General features: G+C 33.4%; 3 protein-coding genes across 4 annotated transcripts; all 3 read right to left on the reverse strand.

The window, feature by feature from the left end:
* Window positions 1–2617: 2617 nt before the first annotated feature.
* On the reverse strand, window positions 2618–4846 carry LOC146919127 (butanoate--CoA ligase AAE1-like). Its single transcript, XM_085712375.1, has 2 exons — window positions 4575–4846; window positions 2618–4250 (listed from the first exon to the last, which is right to left on the reverse strand). The coding sequence occupies exons 1-2, from the start codon at window positions 4770–4772 to the stop codon at window positions 2784–2786; spliced, it is 1665 nt and encodes a 554-aa protein (XP_085568501.1). The 5' UTR covers window positions 4773–4846; the 3' UTR covers window positions 2618–2783.
* Window positions 4847–11762: 6916 nt separating this feature from the next.
* LOC146919128 (Pentatricopeptide repeat (PPR) superfamily protein) lies at window positions 11763–15174 on the reverse strand. Its single transcript, XM_085712374.1, has one exon. It carries the CDS (start codon window positions 14989–14991, stop codon window positions 12673–12675), a length of 2319 nt encoding a protein of 772 aa, XP_085568500.1. The 5' UTR covers window positions 14992–15174; the 3' UTR covers window positions 11763–12672.
* Window positions 15175–15745: 571 nt separating this feature from the next.
* HSD5 (hydroxysteroid dehydrogenase 5) lies at window positions 15746–18494 on the reverse strand. 2 transcript variants are annotated; one of them, XM_085712377.1, is made up of 6 exons: window positions 17999–18494; window positions 17723–17915; window positions 17257–17342; window positions 16998–17129; window positions 16689–16853; window positions 15746–16339 (listed from the first exon to the last, which is right to left on the reverse strand). In XM_085712377.1, exons 1-6 carry the CDS (start codon window positions 18179–18181, stop codon window positions 15998–16000), a joined length of 1101 nt encoding a protein of 366 aa, XP_085568503.1. In that variant the 5' UTR covers window positions 18182–18494; the 3' UTR covers window positions 15746–15997. The 2 variants fall into 2 exon arrangements, with proteins under 2 accessions (XP_085568503.1, XP_085568504.1); XM_085712378.1 differs by lacking the exon at window positions 16998–17129.
* Window positions 18495–18505: the final 11 nt, after the last annotated feature.

Genomic DNA, 18505 nt, shown 5'->3' on the forward strand with positions numbered 1-18505 from the left:
AAACATTTACATACTTACACTATTGCCACTATGTCATCAAAAACCCCAATAAATTTCCAACAAAAAAAATAATAAAAAAAACTGTTCTTATTGACTAGTACCTATCATTAAAGGCAAACTTTTGTATTTCCAGAAATATTAGAGGTTGGTAAGAAAATTGTTACCTAATTAATCAAGTAAATCACAGTCGCTAATAAACACTAAAGTAAATCATTATGTTGAAGCTTCGGAAGGCAAAGTGACAGACAGAGGAGGCATAATGTGGTGTTTTCGGATGATAATTGTTATCTATTACATTACATAAAAATGAAGATTCTACTACAAATTAAATATTGATGAATGTTGACAAAGAAAAAATGTAAGAAAGTGGATATAAAAAACAAACCACATCATTAGGATAAACACCAAGTTGAGAAATTGAATAAGCAAGTTTGATGCATCGTTGATGAGTATAAGACCACGTGTAAGTCACATCACCGTAGATGATAGAGACTTTGTCACTGTAAACAATGGTTGAACGCTCAAAGAAGTTGATTGGAGTGAAAAGAACATAGTTGGCATTGCACTTGATACTACCCTCCATATTTTTTCAACTAATTTTTTGTTATATCCAATAGTTTTTTTTTCTTTATCTTTGTCTTAGAACCGCGATGTATATAGGCAAATAATTCTACTAGCTTTAATTTTTTAATAGTCATTTAAGGTTTTTTTTTTTAATAAATTTTGTTATTCATTTGGATAAACAAAATTATCCGTTAGGTGGTACAATACTTTGAAATAATACAATGGATCACTTAAAACCTTTGGAACAAAATGTGTTTAACAATGAACCTTAATGAGTTTTGATGATAACAAGGTATTAAAAATTGTAAATTGGACTAGCTAATATTTGTTCAAGTGTACAGGACCACAGTTAAATTTTTACATCATTAATTGGTACTGAATGAGCAAATAAAGAGCAAAAGAAATCAACAAATTGAAGCTTAGACGCTCCTGAAGGCAATATGCTCCTGAAGACAAAAAGCGCTCCTGAAGGCAATATGCTCCTGAAGACAAAAAGCGCTCCTGAAGTCAAGTGCTCCTGAAGACTAGTGCTCCTGAAGACTAGAGGTCTTGAAGTGCCACGTCATCATCAGAAGCAACATCATCAGAAGCTGCCTTATCAGAAGCCATTTCACCAGAAGCTGAAGATCAACTGGATTTGCTAAATTCAAGGATTCAAGAGTTGTTTCATGGATCGAAATTCATCAAAGGACAGCAGAAGACTAGTGGAACTTTGCATCGATCATTTCAAAGTTGTTTGAAGGGATTTGCTTGCAAAAGAAACGAAAGCGTTGACATTGTACTGTGTACGAACTGTACAACCACCTTCTCCACTACTGTTTTGTGTCCACGCTACAAGACAAGAAAACAGCTTCAGAATACGGCTTCGCCTGCAAAGATGTTCCTTTGGAATAGGAATGGATTTCAAATTGGTTCTTCATAGGACAACAACCAAATCAGGCAAAAGATCATTGGTGAAAGATCAAGCTTCAACAAAGACTCTTTTGATGTGCTGGCAATTTCACAACGTCTCTTTCACACCTCTATATAAAGGAGTGAAGACTTAGAAATTTGGTAATGCTGAACGAAAGACTCTCAACTATTTCTACAAGTGCCAAATCTCTGCTGAAATTGTTCTGCATTCACTTAGAATTTCTGTTTCTCAAGTTTTATCTTAGAAATTCTTAAGTCTTAGAGTCTGTATCTGATTGTATTGTGAGCACCTCTGATTGTATATCAAGTGTTCAACCTCAAACATTATTCTTTGTAATCTTGTTTGTTTAGAAGTCTCTTGCAGTTGTGCTTGAGCATAGAAGTCTCTTGATTGTATTCTTGAGCATAGGAAGACTCTTGCAAAGTGTGCTTGAGCAAAGGAAGTCTCTTGTTGTGTGCTTGAGCAATTGTAATCAGATATTACATTCTAGTGAAATCTCCTTGGAAGTGCAAGGGGGACTGGACTACTTCCGGATTGTGGAAGGAACCAGTATAATTGCTTTGTGTCTTTCTTCTTCTCTCTCTCTCTGTTTTATTCCGCTGCGTTCAGATTCTGTTTATCACTTCAGAAGTTGTATCACTTAGCTTCTGATCAGTGTGTTCAGTTTTTGGGAGAAACGAAGAATTTTTCAAAACACAATTCAACCCCCCTTCTCGTGTTTTTCTCACCTTCAGATTCTATGATTCAGATTTTTTCAACCATGTGAGTTTAGGATTTTCCAACTACATGGAATTGAGTCGGATAAACTTGCACCCTTCGTTATTAGACCGTGTGAGTTTATGATTCTTTGATTGCAGGGATCTGGGTCGGAGGAATTTGTACCCTTCATTTTCACCCATGTTTCAAACCACTCAAAAACCGCATCCTAACTTGCACATAGGCTCTCCAATGAACGATTTGAAAATTTCTTCACATATTTAAATTATTGAATATATTACGAGAATAGTTTCTTCTACTCAAGTGTTTAGTCACAACTCACTATCAAAGTTCTTCGTTCCTCCCTAAAAGATATGTTTAGCAAGGCTATAAGATAATAACAGTTGTTTAAAAATCTAGATGTTGAACTCCCACTAGAAAAAAGAAAAGAAGATCAAAGTATAGTTCATTTGATGTTTTCTACATGCAAAACAAATTCACATGCTCAAGTACACATTTTTTACAACTGTTCATATAACAATTGAAAGTACCTATTAACATGAAATCACATAACATTGAAGAGTATTATTTATTCAATTTTATTTTTACTTTATTTTCCTAGAAATGCATTACAATCGGCTAATGTTTTCTTCTTATACAAGCTTCCCATAGCCTTTGCCTTCCCTCTCAGAACATATTTCTGTGTCTTTCCAGTTGAAGTCTTTGGTAGATCACCAAACACAACAGTTTGAGGAGCCATAAAACTAGGCAAATGTTTCTGACAAAATTGTATTATCTCCTCTTCTGTAGCATTGTACCCTTCCTTCAGTTTCACAAATGCACAAGGTGTCTCTCCCCAATATTCATCTGGTCTTCCAACCACAGCAGCCTCAAAAACTGCTGGATGACTAAAAATCACACCTTCCAACTGAATTGTGCTAATGTTTTCACCCCCGGATATGATAACATCCGTTGCGCGATCCGTAACTTCTATGTAACCATCAGGATGCTTTACTCCCATGTCGCCTGTCCTAAACCATCCACCTTCAAATGCATCTCGGGTTGCTTTCAAATCCTTGAGATATCCATTCATCACATTGTTTCCCCTAAACATCACCTCGCCAATGGTTTTTGCATCAGCCGGCACGCTCTTCATTGTAACAGGATCTTTTATATCAAGTTCGTCCATTCCAATATGTTGTACTCCTTGACGCACCCTCATTTTCGCCTGCATGTCTGGAGGCAGACTAGTCCATTCTGGCTTCCATGTGCAAATTGAAGCAGGACCATAAGTTTCAGTCATACCATATGCATGAGTTACATCAAATCCTAGTTCTTTCGCACTAGAAAAAATATCTGGTGGCGGTGGAGCACCGCCACTCATGACTACCACCTTCCCGGTAAGCGGCTTCCTAATTGGTGAATTTATTAACATGTTCAGAAGTGCTGGTGCTCCTCCCATGTGAGTTACATTGTGCTTAAAGATATTGTCAAATATATCTTTATCAGTTACATTTCTTAGGCAAACATTTGTGCCACCTTGAGCAGCAATACTCCAAGGGACACACCATCCATTGCAATGATACATTGGAACACACCATAAATACACTGATGTGGATTTCATTTCATTAATAATAATTGTAGCCAAAGAATTAAGATAGGCACCTCTATGGCTAAAGATTACACCCTTAGGAGTTGATGTGGTTCCAGAAGTGTAACTGATTGAAATTGTATCACATTCATCCTTTGGTCTCCTCACCTCAAAATCAAGTTTCCCTTCAGCTATAAGATTCTCATAGATCAATGTGTTGTTAGGTGATGGTTGATCATCAGAGTCCAAAATTAAGACCAAGATTGGAAGCTTGGTTGTTGATTTTGACAAGATTTCAAGTGCTCCTTTGGCAACATCAAGTAATTGATGATCAACAAAAAGAATTTTGGCATCACAATGATTCAATAACAATGAAATCATTGATGAATCTTGGTGAGTATTGAGGGTGCAGAGAACAGCTCCTGACATTGGAACAGCAAATTGTAGCTCATATGTGGCTGGAATATTATGAGCAAGCACAGCAACCTGACCAAATAAGTGCAAATTCAAAACAAACACAAATCATCAACAAGGAATTTTAGACCGAATTATAATTATAATAATTTATAAATGAATTTAAATCCAATAGAGAGATCACTAGGATACAATTTAATACATAGCTACATGTGGCAAAATTGATAGATTAGATGAATTGGAATTGATGGATGAAAACAATCCATTAGTTTGGTGAAATTCTTTTAAAAAATTCAATCCATTTATTAACAAAATTAATTTAATACATAGTACAAATTAAACATTATTGAATATTGACAAAGAAAAAATGTAAGAAAATGGATATGAAAAACAAACCACATCATTAGGGGAAACACCGAGTTGAGAAATTGAAGAAGCAAGTTTGATGCATCGTTGATGAGTCTGAGACCACGTGTAAGTCACATCACCGTAGATGATAGAGACTTTATCACCGTAAACAATGGTTGAATGCTCCAAGAAGCTGATTGGAGTGAGTGGAACATAGTTGCAATTGCACTTGATACTGCCCTCCATATTTCAAACTTGTTTTTTGTTATATTCAATATTTTTTTTTTCTTTATCTTTGTCGTAGAACCTCGATATATATAGGCAAATAATTCTACTAGCTTCAATTTTTTAATGGTCATTTAAGGTTTTCTTTTAATAAATTTTGTTATTTTTTGTGAAATACAATGACTTTACCTTTTTCCTTTAATGAAATTAATAGGAGTTATCCATTTGGATAAGCAAAATTATCCATTAGATTGTTCAATATTATGAAATATACAATGCATCACTTAAAACCTCGATATATATATAAAAAAAAGTCTACTACTTTTTTTTTATAATACTTTTAATTATGATTCATCCTAAATCCACATCTTCCCCTAAAATAAATTCCTAAATCTATATCTATATCTATATTTAACTAGAATGGTGAGTTGGTGACATGTGGAAATCAAAGGGTGGTTCATCTAGACTCAAGTTGATATTTATCCATTATATGTAAATAAATTTTAAACAAATTTAAAATAACCAATTATCTATAAAAAAAATATTATCATTTGAAGAAACCTATTTATTAAATAAAAAAAACTACATATTGTCGATTATTCATCATGAATAAAAGAATATATCATATTGTTGTTTTTATTTTGCATAGTTGTATGAATATGTGTAAAATAACTTTTACATAAGGATATTTGATCAAAAAAAAAAGATTATATGAGGACATTAAAAACTAAATATTTTGATAAAAAAACATTATATCATTTTAATTTTGGATATTTTTTAAAAAATAAATTGCCTTATTTTTTATTTTTGGAATCTTTTTTCGTAACAAATATGGTCTTTATTTTTTTGACCAAAATGTGAATAGTAACATCCAAAGAATTAAAATAATTTTTAAAATAATTTCTAAAAATGTGAATATAAATATGTTCAATTAACATTAATATCAATTTGGTACATTGAATTGAGTCAAAGCTAATGAGTGTCCCGGATACTCTTTAAAATTTCAAATTTAGATTCATTAAATAACCGATGTATCTAGACTATATTATAATCCAGATACATCAATTATTTAATAAATCTAAAAAATTAAAAATTGCTTATAAATGTGACCGAAAAAAGTTTTTTTAAAAAAGTCAAAGGTAAAATTTTTAATGCGTTAAATACACAAATTTTAATTAAAAGTTATCATTTAAGATCTTTAAAGAGTGTTATGAGAAAACTCATTAGCATTTACCTTATTTTAATAAATGTATTTGTTGGGTCAAGAAAAAACACCTAACCAAATAAAATTCACATGTCTTGTTTTTTTTTTCTTCTCAAAAAGGGATAAGTCTCAAACATAAGACCGTAAAAAAAAAAAAACTAACTGCCACGACATTAGTCAACCAACCTCTTATCTAGCAACAAAGTAAACGAGGCAAAGTTTTTTTTTTTATAAGAAAACATTGCTTATTGCATTTTATTAATAATAATAATAATAATAGATTCAATACAATAAAGGATATGGAAATAAATAACAAAATTAGTTAAAAATGTAGCTTCTCCTACTAGCGCATGAGCCACCGCTAGAAGAGACAAAGTTAGTAATATAATGATAAAAAATATATGATTAGACATAGGTAAATTACGATCAAACTTTGCAAAGGAATCTGAGCATAATTCATCTTGCAAAGAATATGACGCACTTTAGACTTTGACAAACGGAAGAGAACCAACTTCCAACAACTACAATGCTTCAGATGCATCCCATTCAACAATAAACTATTTCAATTCTTAGTAGCAACTAACTCAAGACCTTTGACCACCACCCACCTTTAACTATTCCATTTTCCCTATAACATTTTATGAATGTTTTCTTCAATTTATGTGTAAAATATATATATATATATATATATATATATATATATATATATATATATATATATATATATTTAAACTAGGGAGCAGCAGAGGCTTGCTCGCCCAAAATATATTCAACTAAAAAAATTGTTAAAAAAAAGAGGGGATAACACCAAGACATCTTCGGTTGAAGGAAAACCTATAACTAGGCATACCTAGCATGTTATGTACATAAGGGGAAATACTTGTGTGACATTAATGTCACGGTGACATTAAATCTGGGCCACACATTGGGTGACATTAGATGTGTTGTGTGGCCCAGATGCAATGGCAATGGCAATGTGTGGTTCAGATTTAATGTCACCGTGACATTAATGTCACCAAAGTGCCACCCGTACATAAGCTGCTCTAACATCTACAAGAATGACATCATAAAATACAAAGGCGTTCAAAGTTAAACAAATATTAGCTACCTTATCAACACAATTCTCTATATATATACAAGAAACCAAAAAATAGATAGAGGAAATAAAATTTAAGCAATTGTACCATCTATTCCTTAATTTCCAAGGCACCCCTCTGGGACGATTTGAATGCCAAAACCATTAGCATTGAATCTGTCTCTAACCAGAAATTTCTCCAATTTCGGTCCTTCGCTATCTCCATGGCTCTCATGGCACCAATCAGTTCAGCACTCAAAGAATTACTGGAGCATAGACCTTCAGCGAAACAACCTTCAAATTGAGCATTATTGTTTCTAAAGATCTCTCCACAAGAAGATATTCCATAATTACCAAGAGATGCAACATCACAGTTACATTTAATCTAATTGATAATGGGGGGACACCACAAAACTTCCTTGATGACATTATCTTTGGGAGGGTTTATATTACACTTGAAAGACTTCAAAATTGTGAATTCAGACATTGAACTCCCTGCTGGTAGTAGTGAGTTATTTGTTGTAAGAGAAACATTTCAAATCTCATTATTCTCCATGAGACTTCTTGTAGCTAATGACATTTGAAATTATATGCATCTTTCAAGGACAAACCTCCATCAGTTGTATGCTTCCAAATTAACTGATCCTTCTTTTAATCTACGGGGATTGTAACTTGAAGGACAAGTTAAGTTAATTATGGAAGTTTGACAGTGAAGTCTTGAGGCAGATTCCACTGAAAGTTATGAATAAAATCACCCACATTTAGTTGATCATTTATCTCAGGAGTTGCATTGGGAATTAAATTCAAAAAAGAGCTTCCACACCAATCATGTGTCCAGAATTTTACGTCTTCCCCGTTTCCCAGAAGCCAACTAGAGTTTTCCACAGTTGTATCATATTCAGCTTTCATGGTTGACCAAATAGAGGAATAAATAAATATGATGATTGATAGTGTTTTCCATCACTGATCACTCTACTCATAAATAGGTCAGACCAAGATTCTTCTGAATGAAGTAATTCCCAGAGAAGTTTAAGATTAGATGCTTGATTTAAACAAATCAATCAAAGATCTAATGTCCAAACCTCCCTGAGCCAAAGGTTTACAAACTTTTTTCCGTGCCACAGCGACCAACTTTCTCTTTGAGACATCACCACTTCAGATGAAATTTCTGATATAGCGTTCAAACTCTTTCAACAAAGATAAAGGCCAATCATATGCCATAATAGTATGTGTTAGCTTGCCAAGTTGTACTCTCCCAGCAATAGAAAGCAGAGATGCTTTCCAAGCAGACAACTTGGCCTCAGACTTTGTTTGCTATAGGTTGGAGATATCTTGCTTTTGGCCTACCTTTAAAAATAGGAACTCCGAGATAGTTAAAAGGAAAAGTTCCTTTCCTATTTTGAAACCAATTAGATTTAACAACTGTTGCACTCTAGCAGGCGAAATTGATCTGAATACAATGTTGATTTGCTGGTATTGAAGATTTGTCCATAAGCTTGACCATATTTTGTGAAGAGTTCCCTCAAAGCATTTATACAAGATGTCATGCCCTTACAAAAAAATCGTAATATCACCAGCATATAAGGTGTGAGAAGGAACAAACAACGCAAATTTTGAAATAATGGAAATATGTATAAATAGATGTACTCTTACATTTTATCTTTGGCCATAAATTACTAATTTTAATAAAATCACTGAGTTAATCACTTGTTAGAGAGATTGTATAATGAGAAATGCTAGGGTCACACCCTCTAACACTCTCTTTGACACACTCCAATAAAAATTTGCCACATCGCCCACTTTTATTGCCATATATATAGGAGTCAGAGTTCAAACTCTAAACACCTATTTATTTATCTTACAATGTAAATTTCTATCTATTTTCTAAGCACCTGTTTACTCGACAAAAAAATATAAAAAAATAACAATCGTTGTTTGTATACGATATTTGTACAAATGACAACTTTTGTGATAATTTTTTTTCTCATACTCACATTATGTTTTTAGTTTCTCTCTATTATTTTGGTTTCCGTATTAATACATATTTTTTTTTTATAAATTTATAGTTGTCTCAAAAATTGTCTCACAACTAGTTGTATCCAATTGTCTCTTAACTATCTGCCTTTATTCATTGGACCATGTGTTAAGTGTAGGGAAGTCGATCAAGTCGTATATTTCAATCACTATAAACACAAGTAAATTTCAAACCCTTTACACAATCGTAGAGTTTAAATTCCTCTAATTAAAAATCGTAGAGTTGAAAAATTAACAATTTTTATGGCGGTGTAGAGCTCATATGAATATTGGTTGTACATTATCTTTTTAATTGTTTGTTATTTACTATCTATTTTTTGAAGGAAGGAATTTACTTTCTATTTTCTAAAGAGTGGTTATAATTTACATTTTCAATCAAATTTTTTTGAGGGGTCGATCAATATATTTGTGTGGCCAAATAATTTGTTAATTTTTTGGAATTTAACTTTTGAAAATTCCATATCCTTTACTTTTAAAATTATTTATTCATACAGGTTTGACTTTTAAAATTGTTGAGTTCAAGGTGTTATTGGTTCATCACACATTGACTATTGATGAATAAAATGTCGAATATATAAGAGATATAACTGATATCTCTAATGTTTTAATTAAGATTTTTGGATGGGGATGTGATGTCACTCTCTCTTGTGATTCTATAACATTGACTTGTTGTTGCTCTCGGCGTTCCTTTGGACTCCTCAACAACTGGTATTAAAACCCTGATTTAACTTGGTGGAGGAGTGGAAGTGAACCATGATATTTGAACCAATATATGAGGTGGGCACTCACACTTTATGAGGAGATTGTTAGGGTTCAAGTGTGAGTGTTTAGTCTCACATTGTTTATTAATGGACAAAAAGTTGAATATATAAGAAAGCAAATCAAAGAGTTTGTTTATGAGTTTGATGAATTTTTTTTAATCAAATTTGGGTTTTCATGTTTGTATGATGAAGATTTGGGTTTGTTTATGAGCTTGATGATTTTTTTGAAGTTTTTTTTCTAGGAATTTTTTTATTTTGATTTTATTAAAAGGGTAACAATGTTGACACTTTAAATTTAAAGTACTAAATTGAAAAGAAAAAAAAATAAAGGATGAAAGTGTTATCTAATTATAACATTTTTTTTTGAAAGGATCTAATTATAACATAAATAATTAAAACAAGAAAAAGAAAGATAAAAATGAAAACGTTACTTTTTTTCTTTGGTTAAAACGAAAGTGTTACTTAAAATTAAGTCCGCCGGCTGAATGTCCTTTATCTAATTTCGTAAGTTTGTTTGAATGCATGTTATATCCCTTTAATTATATCTAATAGTTGGTAGTTTTAAAGAAGTTTTTAATATAGAAATATCAAAAAAGAATAGTACCCAGCATATCACTGTATCTTTTGAACATCCTCACAAATCTCTTCGGTCCAGTTTTGCTGCAAAATCTGCACAAAATAAAATAACCTAATTTAATTGATATTGATGGCATCCATTTCATGAAAATGGCACCATAGCTTGCCGAAAACCAACCTTCAAATACAATAACTATACCAAAATAAAACCAAAAAAATATTATATTCATAGATCTTATGAGACACTACATTGTTATTCATAACCCTTTAAACTTTTAGTAAAAGATTAACAATGTTTAATGCTAGAAACTAGAAGTCAAAAAGATCGTTATTTATAACTCTTTAAACTCTTCGTAAAAGATTAACAATGTTTAATGCTAGAAACTAGAAGTCAAAAAGATCAAAAGTAAATAGTATAAAAACATGTTGATTGTCGTAAATAAATAAATAAAACAACAAACTTGTTCTTTTTTTGAGCAAAACAAAACCACAAACCTATAAATCATAATATTAAAACAAAAATAGGATCAATGCATCCAATGCCATTAACAAAAAGAACGTACCTAAGGATTAATAAGCCACAAAGCAAACAATAAAATAGTAGATTATGTAAAGAAGAAAGAGCCATTTGGTGATATTGGGACTACAGAAAAATTTGGTAGACTGTTGGTGACATTGGTAGAGTGTCTGTGATGGAATGAAAAACTACTGAAAAATTTCGAACTTGTGATTTTAAAATACATCCATTGTAGAATATTATTCAGGGTAGAAGAATATTCTTTAGAATTATTTATAAATTTTCCTTATATTAATTTTGATTCAATCTGAAACGATTCCAGAAAAATATTGATATGAATTAATATTTTTCACAATCACCAAAAAAAGAAAGAAAAATTGTTACTTGCTGGTAAAAAAAATTGCATGATAAATATTTCTTATTTATTAATATTTTAAAGATTATTAAATAATAATTATGCTAAATATTAAGTAAATTTAATATTGTAAAAGGATCGCTATATGATGTAATCGGCTCAGTTTGATTTGATTTTCAGCATTTTTCAAAAGTAGAAGTAAACCAAACTAAATATCGGTTTGGTTTGGTTCAGAGGCTATCTTCAAATGTCTCAGTCATGGGCGTGAGGGGGAGGGTTAAGAGTTCCACATTTGAAGTGATATGACATGAACAAGTGTTTACAAGTGGGGGCATCGTCACCTCACAAGCTGGTTTTGTGAGATTGTGGTAGACTCAATCACAAATTCTAAGACAAATAATGTTAAATCTTAATCTCACACACTCACAGAGATAGACGGATCACAAGAGAAAGTGTCTGCATAAGGAAATTCTTTAGAGACATGAAAGGTGACAATCAACAATAGCAGAGGACTCTGCCTTCAAAAATTGACAGGTAGTAATTTGTACAAGATAAGTGTTCCATGAAATTTCCAATTAGTTTAAACTCTATACTACCATGCATCTGAAATATGTAATCCAGATGGTATGGAACTCCAGTCTAATAAGCAACCAATAAGTTGGATTTCCGTTGATAGTTATCAAAGTGCTGTCATGAGGAGAATTATTAACCATCTTCAAGGAGATATATAGAAAATAGAAATCAAGACCAGTGAAACTAATCCTTATTAACTTGGGGCAGTTTCACTCAACGAGAGCAGCTGTTGGAGAAATTAAGTTCTCAGCAGAGACGGTTTGAGAGCTCACACTCTCACTGTATAAATTACTGTGATCTTGTATAATTGAGTTTATAACCAACCAATATTGTTTGTTTTGCAGAGTAAATAGCGAGGGGTCCTTATAGAATTGGCTATCACTCATAAGATCTCTAACAAATTGTGCATCATCAAAATTTCCCAAACAAGAATACGTGTTGGCAAGAAACTCGTCTTATCTTTTTGCTAAGCTTAAGTTAGCATGAATACAGCACGATCATAACACAACCTCCCATAATCTTGATTGACTTCTAATTCATGAAACTGCCCTGTTTAGCTCAGCTTCAAACAATGTACGCTGCAAGTATAGTGATACATATGGCATGAAACTCCATTTTAGTAAGCAGTCAGTGAGTTGGATTTCAGACGGTACTTACTAAAATACCTTCAGGACAATTATTAACCATCTTCAAGGAGATATAGAAATTTAGAACCGTATAAACTCTCTCCGTAGATGTGATTTGAGAGCACAGCACCCTTTGTAGAAATTAATGAGATCTTGTAGAATTGAGTTTATCTCCAAGCAAGAAAAAACTGTTGTTTGCTTTACATGATGCTTTGCACATCATACCTGAATTCACTCCGGCTATAACCAGGATCCTTATGTATCTGGTTATCACTCATAAGATCTCTAACAACCTGTGCATCATCCCATCTTCCCATAGAAGAATACATGTTGGCAAGAAGCACATAAGGCGCAGAATTTCGTGGGTTCAGTCGATGGAGTTCCTCAGCTGCTCTTTTTGCTAAGCTCACGTTAGCATGAACACGGCATGAGCTTAACACAACCTCCCATACAATTGTGTCATCTTTATACGGCATGGTATCTAGAATAACTTCCACTTCATTAAACCTCCCTGCTCGGCCCAGACAATCTATGATGCAAGTATAATGATCCAACTTTGGCACCACTTCGAATTTTTGTAGCATTGAACTGAATATTTCAACCCCTTCATCTACCAATGCCGAGTGGCTACAAGCAGTTAATACAGCAACAAAAGTAATATCATCAGGTTTTTCACCAGATGAAATCATGTCCTTATAAAGGGATACAGCTTCAAGACCATAACCATTATGTGCATAACCGTGTATCATTTCATTCCAAGTAACAATATTTTTACCAGGCATCATATCAAAATAACATCTGGCTGCGCCTACATCTCCACATTTACAATACATTTCTACGAGAGAACTCCCCACAAATACATCGTCTACATAACCATCTTTTATAATCTGAGCATGGATTTGTTGTCCTTGAAACAAGGAGGAAAGTTTCGCACAAGAGCTTGCTATGGTAGCAAAAGAAAATTCGGAAGGAAAGAAGCCAAATTGTCTCATCCGTTTAAAAAAAACCAAAGCATCTTGTTCAAGAGAATTGATTGAGAACCCTGCTATCATTGAGTTCCAACAAACAACATCTAGTTCAGACAGTTTACTGAATACATGCTCAGACACCTCCATTTTCCCACATTTCGAGTACACATTAATAAGGCTACTTGCAACATACACATCATCATAAAATCCAAGCTTTTGAGAAACAGCATGAACCTGTTTTCCAGCCTCAAGAAGTCCCATTTCAGCACATGAACTAAGAATGACGGCCAAAGTAGTCCTATCAGGATTCTGCCATTGAAACTGCATCTTTCTAAACAGTTCAACTGCCTCTCCATGATCTGCACTTTGGTTATAACCCGAAAGAATGGCATTCCATGAAATCAAACTCCGGCTCGACATGCAGTCAAATATTTGACGCCCAACTTTAACATCCCCAGATTTAACACACGCTGTCAGCATATTAATATAAGTAACATCATCTGGTTCATATCCACAACACTGCATCCTTTGAAAACACTCAAGAGCTTTCTCACTGTCGCATCTGTTCCCATACCCAGATATCATTATATTCCAAGAAACAACACTGTGCTTATCCAAATTTTCAAAAAAAATTTCAGCGCTATCCATATCCCCAGTTTTAGCATACATATCAAGCAAAGAATTACTCAAATGAAGATCTCTCTCAAACCCATGTTTAACCGCGAGAGTATGTATCTGTTTTCCTTGTGCATTAGTCGATAAACCACAACCATCATCACTAACACCAAAAGACACTCCTTTTGCACAAATACCCAAGATAGTAGACAACGAAACAGAATCAACACGAATCCCTTTTCTCAACATAAGTCTAAACAATTCCAAAGCTTCTTTAACTTGATTCGTTTGCGATAATCCACCCATCATTGTAGTAAAAGTAACCTCATTCGGTTCATCAATCCCCTCAAAAACACGAAAAGCATCCGCATTTAATCCACACTTCGCATACATACACAAAAGAGCATTACTCACATAAATATTACTATCAAAACCAACTTTTAACACCAACCCATGATTTTTTCTACCACAATTTACATCTTTTAAACCACCACAAGCACTAAAAACAGTAGCAAACGTTATATGCGAAGGTTTGACCGACTCATATACCATCATTGAATCATAAGTATCCAATGCTTGTCTTTCATATCCATTTTTCACCATGGTGGTGATGATGGTGTTCAAAGACACTGTGTTCCTTTCCGGCATTTGAAGAAACAAACGACAAGCATTTTGCAAGTTGTTGGATTTGCAAAATGCGGATAAAATGGCGTTATATGAGAAGATGTTTTTGTGGGGAATTTTGTCGAACACATGGTGTGCGGAAGTGATTTGATTGCATTTGGAGTAGAGTTCTATGAGGTGGTTAGAGAGAAATGTGTCGGAGAAAAGAGTGAAACGGAAGATTCGAGCGTGGATGATTTTGGCGGAAGATAGTGATTTGTTTGTTATGCAAGATTGCAATAGATTTACCAAGTTCAAACTCTTGACTTCCATTAAAACTCCTTTTCCTCTCACTTGCTTTCATAAACTAAACAGATGAGGTGGTTCGCGGGTTTTGAGGAAACATTACTGGGTGTTAACACTCTGGTTCAAGAAAAGAGACTATGGTAATTTGAAATTTGGTCCGAAATTTATTAAATTCAGGAGAAGATATTATAGTAATTTGAAATTCGGTCACAAATTAATTAAAATTGTTCATGATCATGAATTGTTTCTTATAGATCGGTTTTTCTAAACAATTTGTCATTTTATTTTATGTGATTAATCGTTTGAGCTCAATTGATTGATTTGAGAAAACATTATTCATTAACGAGTTTTATTTCTCTAGCAAACATTTGGGAGGTAATTTTGTCTTGCGTTATTATGTTTTATTAAATTTTTATCTTTTAGCAATATTATGTTCTATTAAATATTTATCTTTTAGCATATCAAACACTCGCATTCCCGTCTAGTGTTTGTCAAAACATTTTCTTTTACTTTTCTAACAAAAATATAATAGGCTCATCTTTTTCGCAATATAGATTAGGGCAAGTTGGTTTTGGCTCACTTTGACGATAGTTGGTCCACGTGGAACAAGACTTAAGAGTCGTTCATTATTCTCATGATGATTAATGTCATACTTTAGTTGACGGTTCTTTTCGTTTGTATGGCGAGACTATGACTTGATCAGTGTTGGTTCGATAAAAAAACAATGAGAAACTTTGAGCAACTCAACATTTTGGCAAAAACACTTACGGGGTTATTAAAATCACACAAGCAAACAAAAAGCTATTCATCCATTCTCACAATGCCCATCTTAAAATGAGGGAGAATGGGGTTCATACAAAGAGAGTTTTTTTGGTATTCAGTACAAGTTTATTTTCAATTTTAACACAAGTATGAAAACTTACCACATGACATTATAGGTCCACAGAGCATGACTCTAGCAAGAATGCAACATTACTTAATACAAGTGAATAAGCAAAAGTATCTAGCACAAACGCAGATGTCTTCATTCAATTCAATCCATCTTTTGTTGCATCTGGTGACTCAATTGGCCAGAGAATGTAAGTGGAACCATGCCTGTGTGATGTCTAGGAGAAGTTCCCTCCAACATAGGTTTCCCCATACCACCAGTGACAGTGTCAAGGGATCTTCCTGTCCCTAAATAAGAAGAAACTCTCCTTGTCCCTTGTGGGGAAATAAGAAGCCTAAATGCCCAATTGAGAACATTTGGAGCAAAAACCCTATACAGCAAGAATACATCATACCAACTAGGAAACTTCACATATGCATCTCCTCTACATGCCCCACTTACAATCAACCTTGCAAATTCTTCTACTGCTTCACCACTCACATGCATCTAAATTCATCAATCAATCATCACAAATCAAATTAGTATGTACTACTTCGGACTTAAATGTAAGCAAAAAAGTACATGTATCAGGTCTAAAAATATAGACCACATACATGTACTTTTTTGCTTAAATTTAAGTCCAGAGAAACGAGATCATAACACGCCTAATTTTAGCAATAATTACATGGTATATCATTCTATTGATAAAACACAGTTCACTTATTCACGTTATCTATCGTTTTTTTATTTAGCACTTTGTCATTTATTATAAAGTCCATTTTTCCAATACCAACCATGTCCAATTGACTATAACTATAGTGTACAAGTGCAAATGCAATTTGTAGCAAGGACTTACTTCTCTTTCTTCCTTCCACTGCATGTCAGCCCCCTCCTCTAGCATGAACTTGCCTCTCGTCATTTCACTTCCAATCCAACCGTGTGTTGCTATCGTTACTCCAACCTCGTCTTTCAATTCAAATCGCAGCGTCTCATAGAAGTTTACTAGCGCTGCCTTTGCAGCCTTACATTACATGCACATAATATATTTAGAGAATCATAACCAAACAGAACAGCAAAATTAAATTAACATAAACAACTTGCGTAGTTTGAAGAAACTAAAAGCAACATTCATTAATAAAACACAGAGTTAATGTCAAATGCTTACACCAAACAAACTCATCCTTGGCAAAGGTAGCCAACTCTCAACTGATGCATTGATAATAACACGACCGTTGCTTTGGTGAAGGTAAGGAAGAGCCACCAACGTCGGATAAACATTCCCCCAAAAATTAATATCCTAAAAAGACCACATTATCTCATAATAATATGATCAAGCAGCGTAACAATATCTATATCTTTTAATTTTAAATGAATTAGGGAAGCGAAGATTGAAATTTAAACTATATGCAAATTGAAATTCTCACCAAGAGAACAGGAAAAACTGAGGTGTCTGTAACTTCTTCAAAGTAGAATGTATGTCCCAAACTTACTGTATTTACAAGGTGATCTACTGCACTCACAGTCACACAAACAAAATTTTCTTTATTAATTTAAAGAGTCATGGTGATATAATTTAAATGTATATAGAATTACAGTATAAACTTAGGTCATTAGTTAATTACTGTGCAATATGAATGATGTGAAAGGTGGTAGCTAGCTAGACCTTAGTGCAATAAGCTTAATGTTTGAATAAACAACTTAATTAATCGCTTATAACTTGTGCTCTTATCATATAAGTGCCTATATATAAGCTATTTTTATAACAAAATGTAAAGTAAAGTCCAACTGCTTCATATAAGCTATAAGCTGTTTTCGTAAGCTATTCCGAACATTCTCACAAGTGTTTATATGAGTAGATAAACTCAAATATGATGATCCAAAGAAACATACCACGACCAAAGACATTTATGGTTTCATTAACAAATCTTCTACAATCATCTTCCTTGACAACATCTGCTGCCATAATCATAACATGTCTTGCTCCGATTCGCCTTGCATTCTCAGCAATTCCTATTAGCCTATGCTCTCTTCGTGCCACCAACATTAAATTTGCTCTCCTTATTGCATACTCATATGCAATTTGCTGCATTTTCCAAATCATACACATGAAAAAACTAAGATACATGCATATAAAAAAACTTTAATACAAACATTTTGGCAACTTGCCTCTCCAATGGCAGAAGATGCTCCAGTGATGATGACAACTTTACTATCCATATCTTCACCATAATTATAGTTAAAGAGCCACTCACAGGCATTGAGGAAACAAAGTGCTGGCCATGAGAAAGCCAATGTGATCAAACTTGCTGGAGGGACAAACAAATTCAGCAAGAAATTCAGAAAATCCATAGCAGCTTCAGAGTTGAAAGGGAATTAGCTCAATTCAGCTAAGATGGAAAAGAATATGTATGTGGCTTTGACATGTAACACTACTATCATCATTGTTACATGCAAGTGTAGAAAAGAGGTGTGAGCACACGTGTAGGTGTGAAGAGCTATTCTTGTGACGTATGGAAGTTGGATTTTCCAGCAAGCTACATCAATTTTGTTCTCTGCCTACACTCATTTGCTATATTTTGTTGTGGAATGTAATGCACGTAGAGGGGACACCTACACATAGATATTCCTTATTATCAAAACAAAAAGAGAAAAAAATTTAAAACCAAAATAATC

The sequence above is a fragment of the Medicago sativa genome, chromosome 5 (genome assembly GCF_051527215.1).
Source record: "Medicago sativa cultivar Bolivia chromosome 5, Bolivia_mono, whole genome shotgun sequence".
Taxonomy (NCBI): domain Eukaryota; kingdom Viridiplantae; phylum Streptophyta; class Magnoliopsida; order Fabales; family Fabaceae; genus Medicago; species Medicago sativa.

Coding starts and splice junctions, on each gene's coding strand:
- LOC146919127 (XM_085712375.1), bottom strand. CDS start 4,772: ATGGAGGGCAGTATCAAGTGCAATTGCAACTATGTTCCACTCACTCCA. Junction 4,251..4,574: donor GTGTTTCCCCTAATGATGTG/GTTTGTTTTTCA, acceptor TTATTTGGTCAG/GTTGCTGTGCTTGCTCATAA.
- LOC146919128 (XM_085712374.1), bottom strand. CDS start 14,991: ATGGAAGTCAAGAGTTTGAACTTGGTAAATCTATTGCAATCTTGCATA.
- HSD5 (XM_085712377.1), bottom strand. CDS start 18,181: ATGGATTTTCTGAATTTCTTGCTGAATTTGTTTGTCCCTCCAGCAAGT. Junction 17,916..17,998: donor CATCTTCTGCCATTGGAGAG/GCAAGTTGCCAA, acceptor TGGAAAATGCAG/CAAATTGCATATGAGTATGC. Junction 16,340..16,688: donor AGTGGAAGGAAGAAAGAGAA/GTAAGTCCTTGC, acceptor TGATGAATTTAG/ATGCATGTGAGTGGTGAAGC.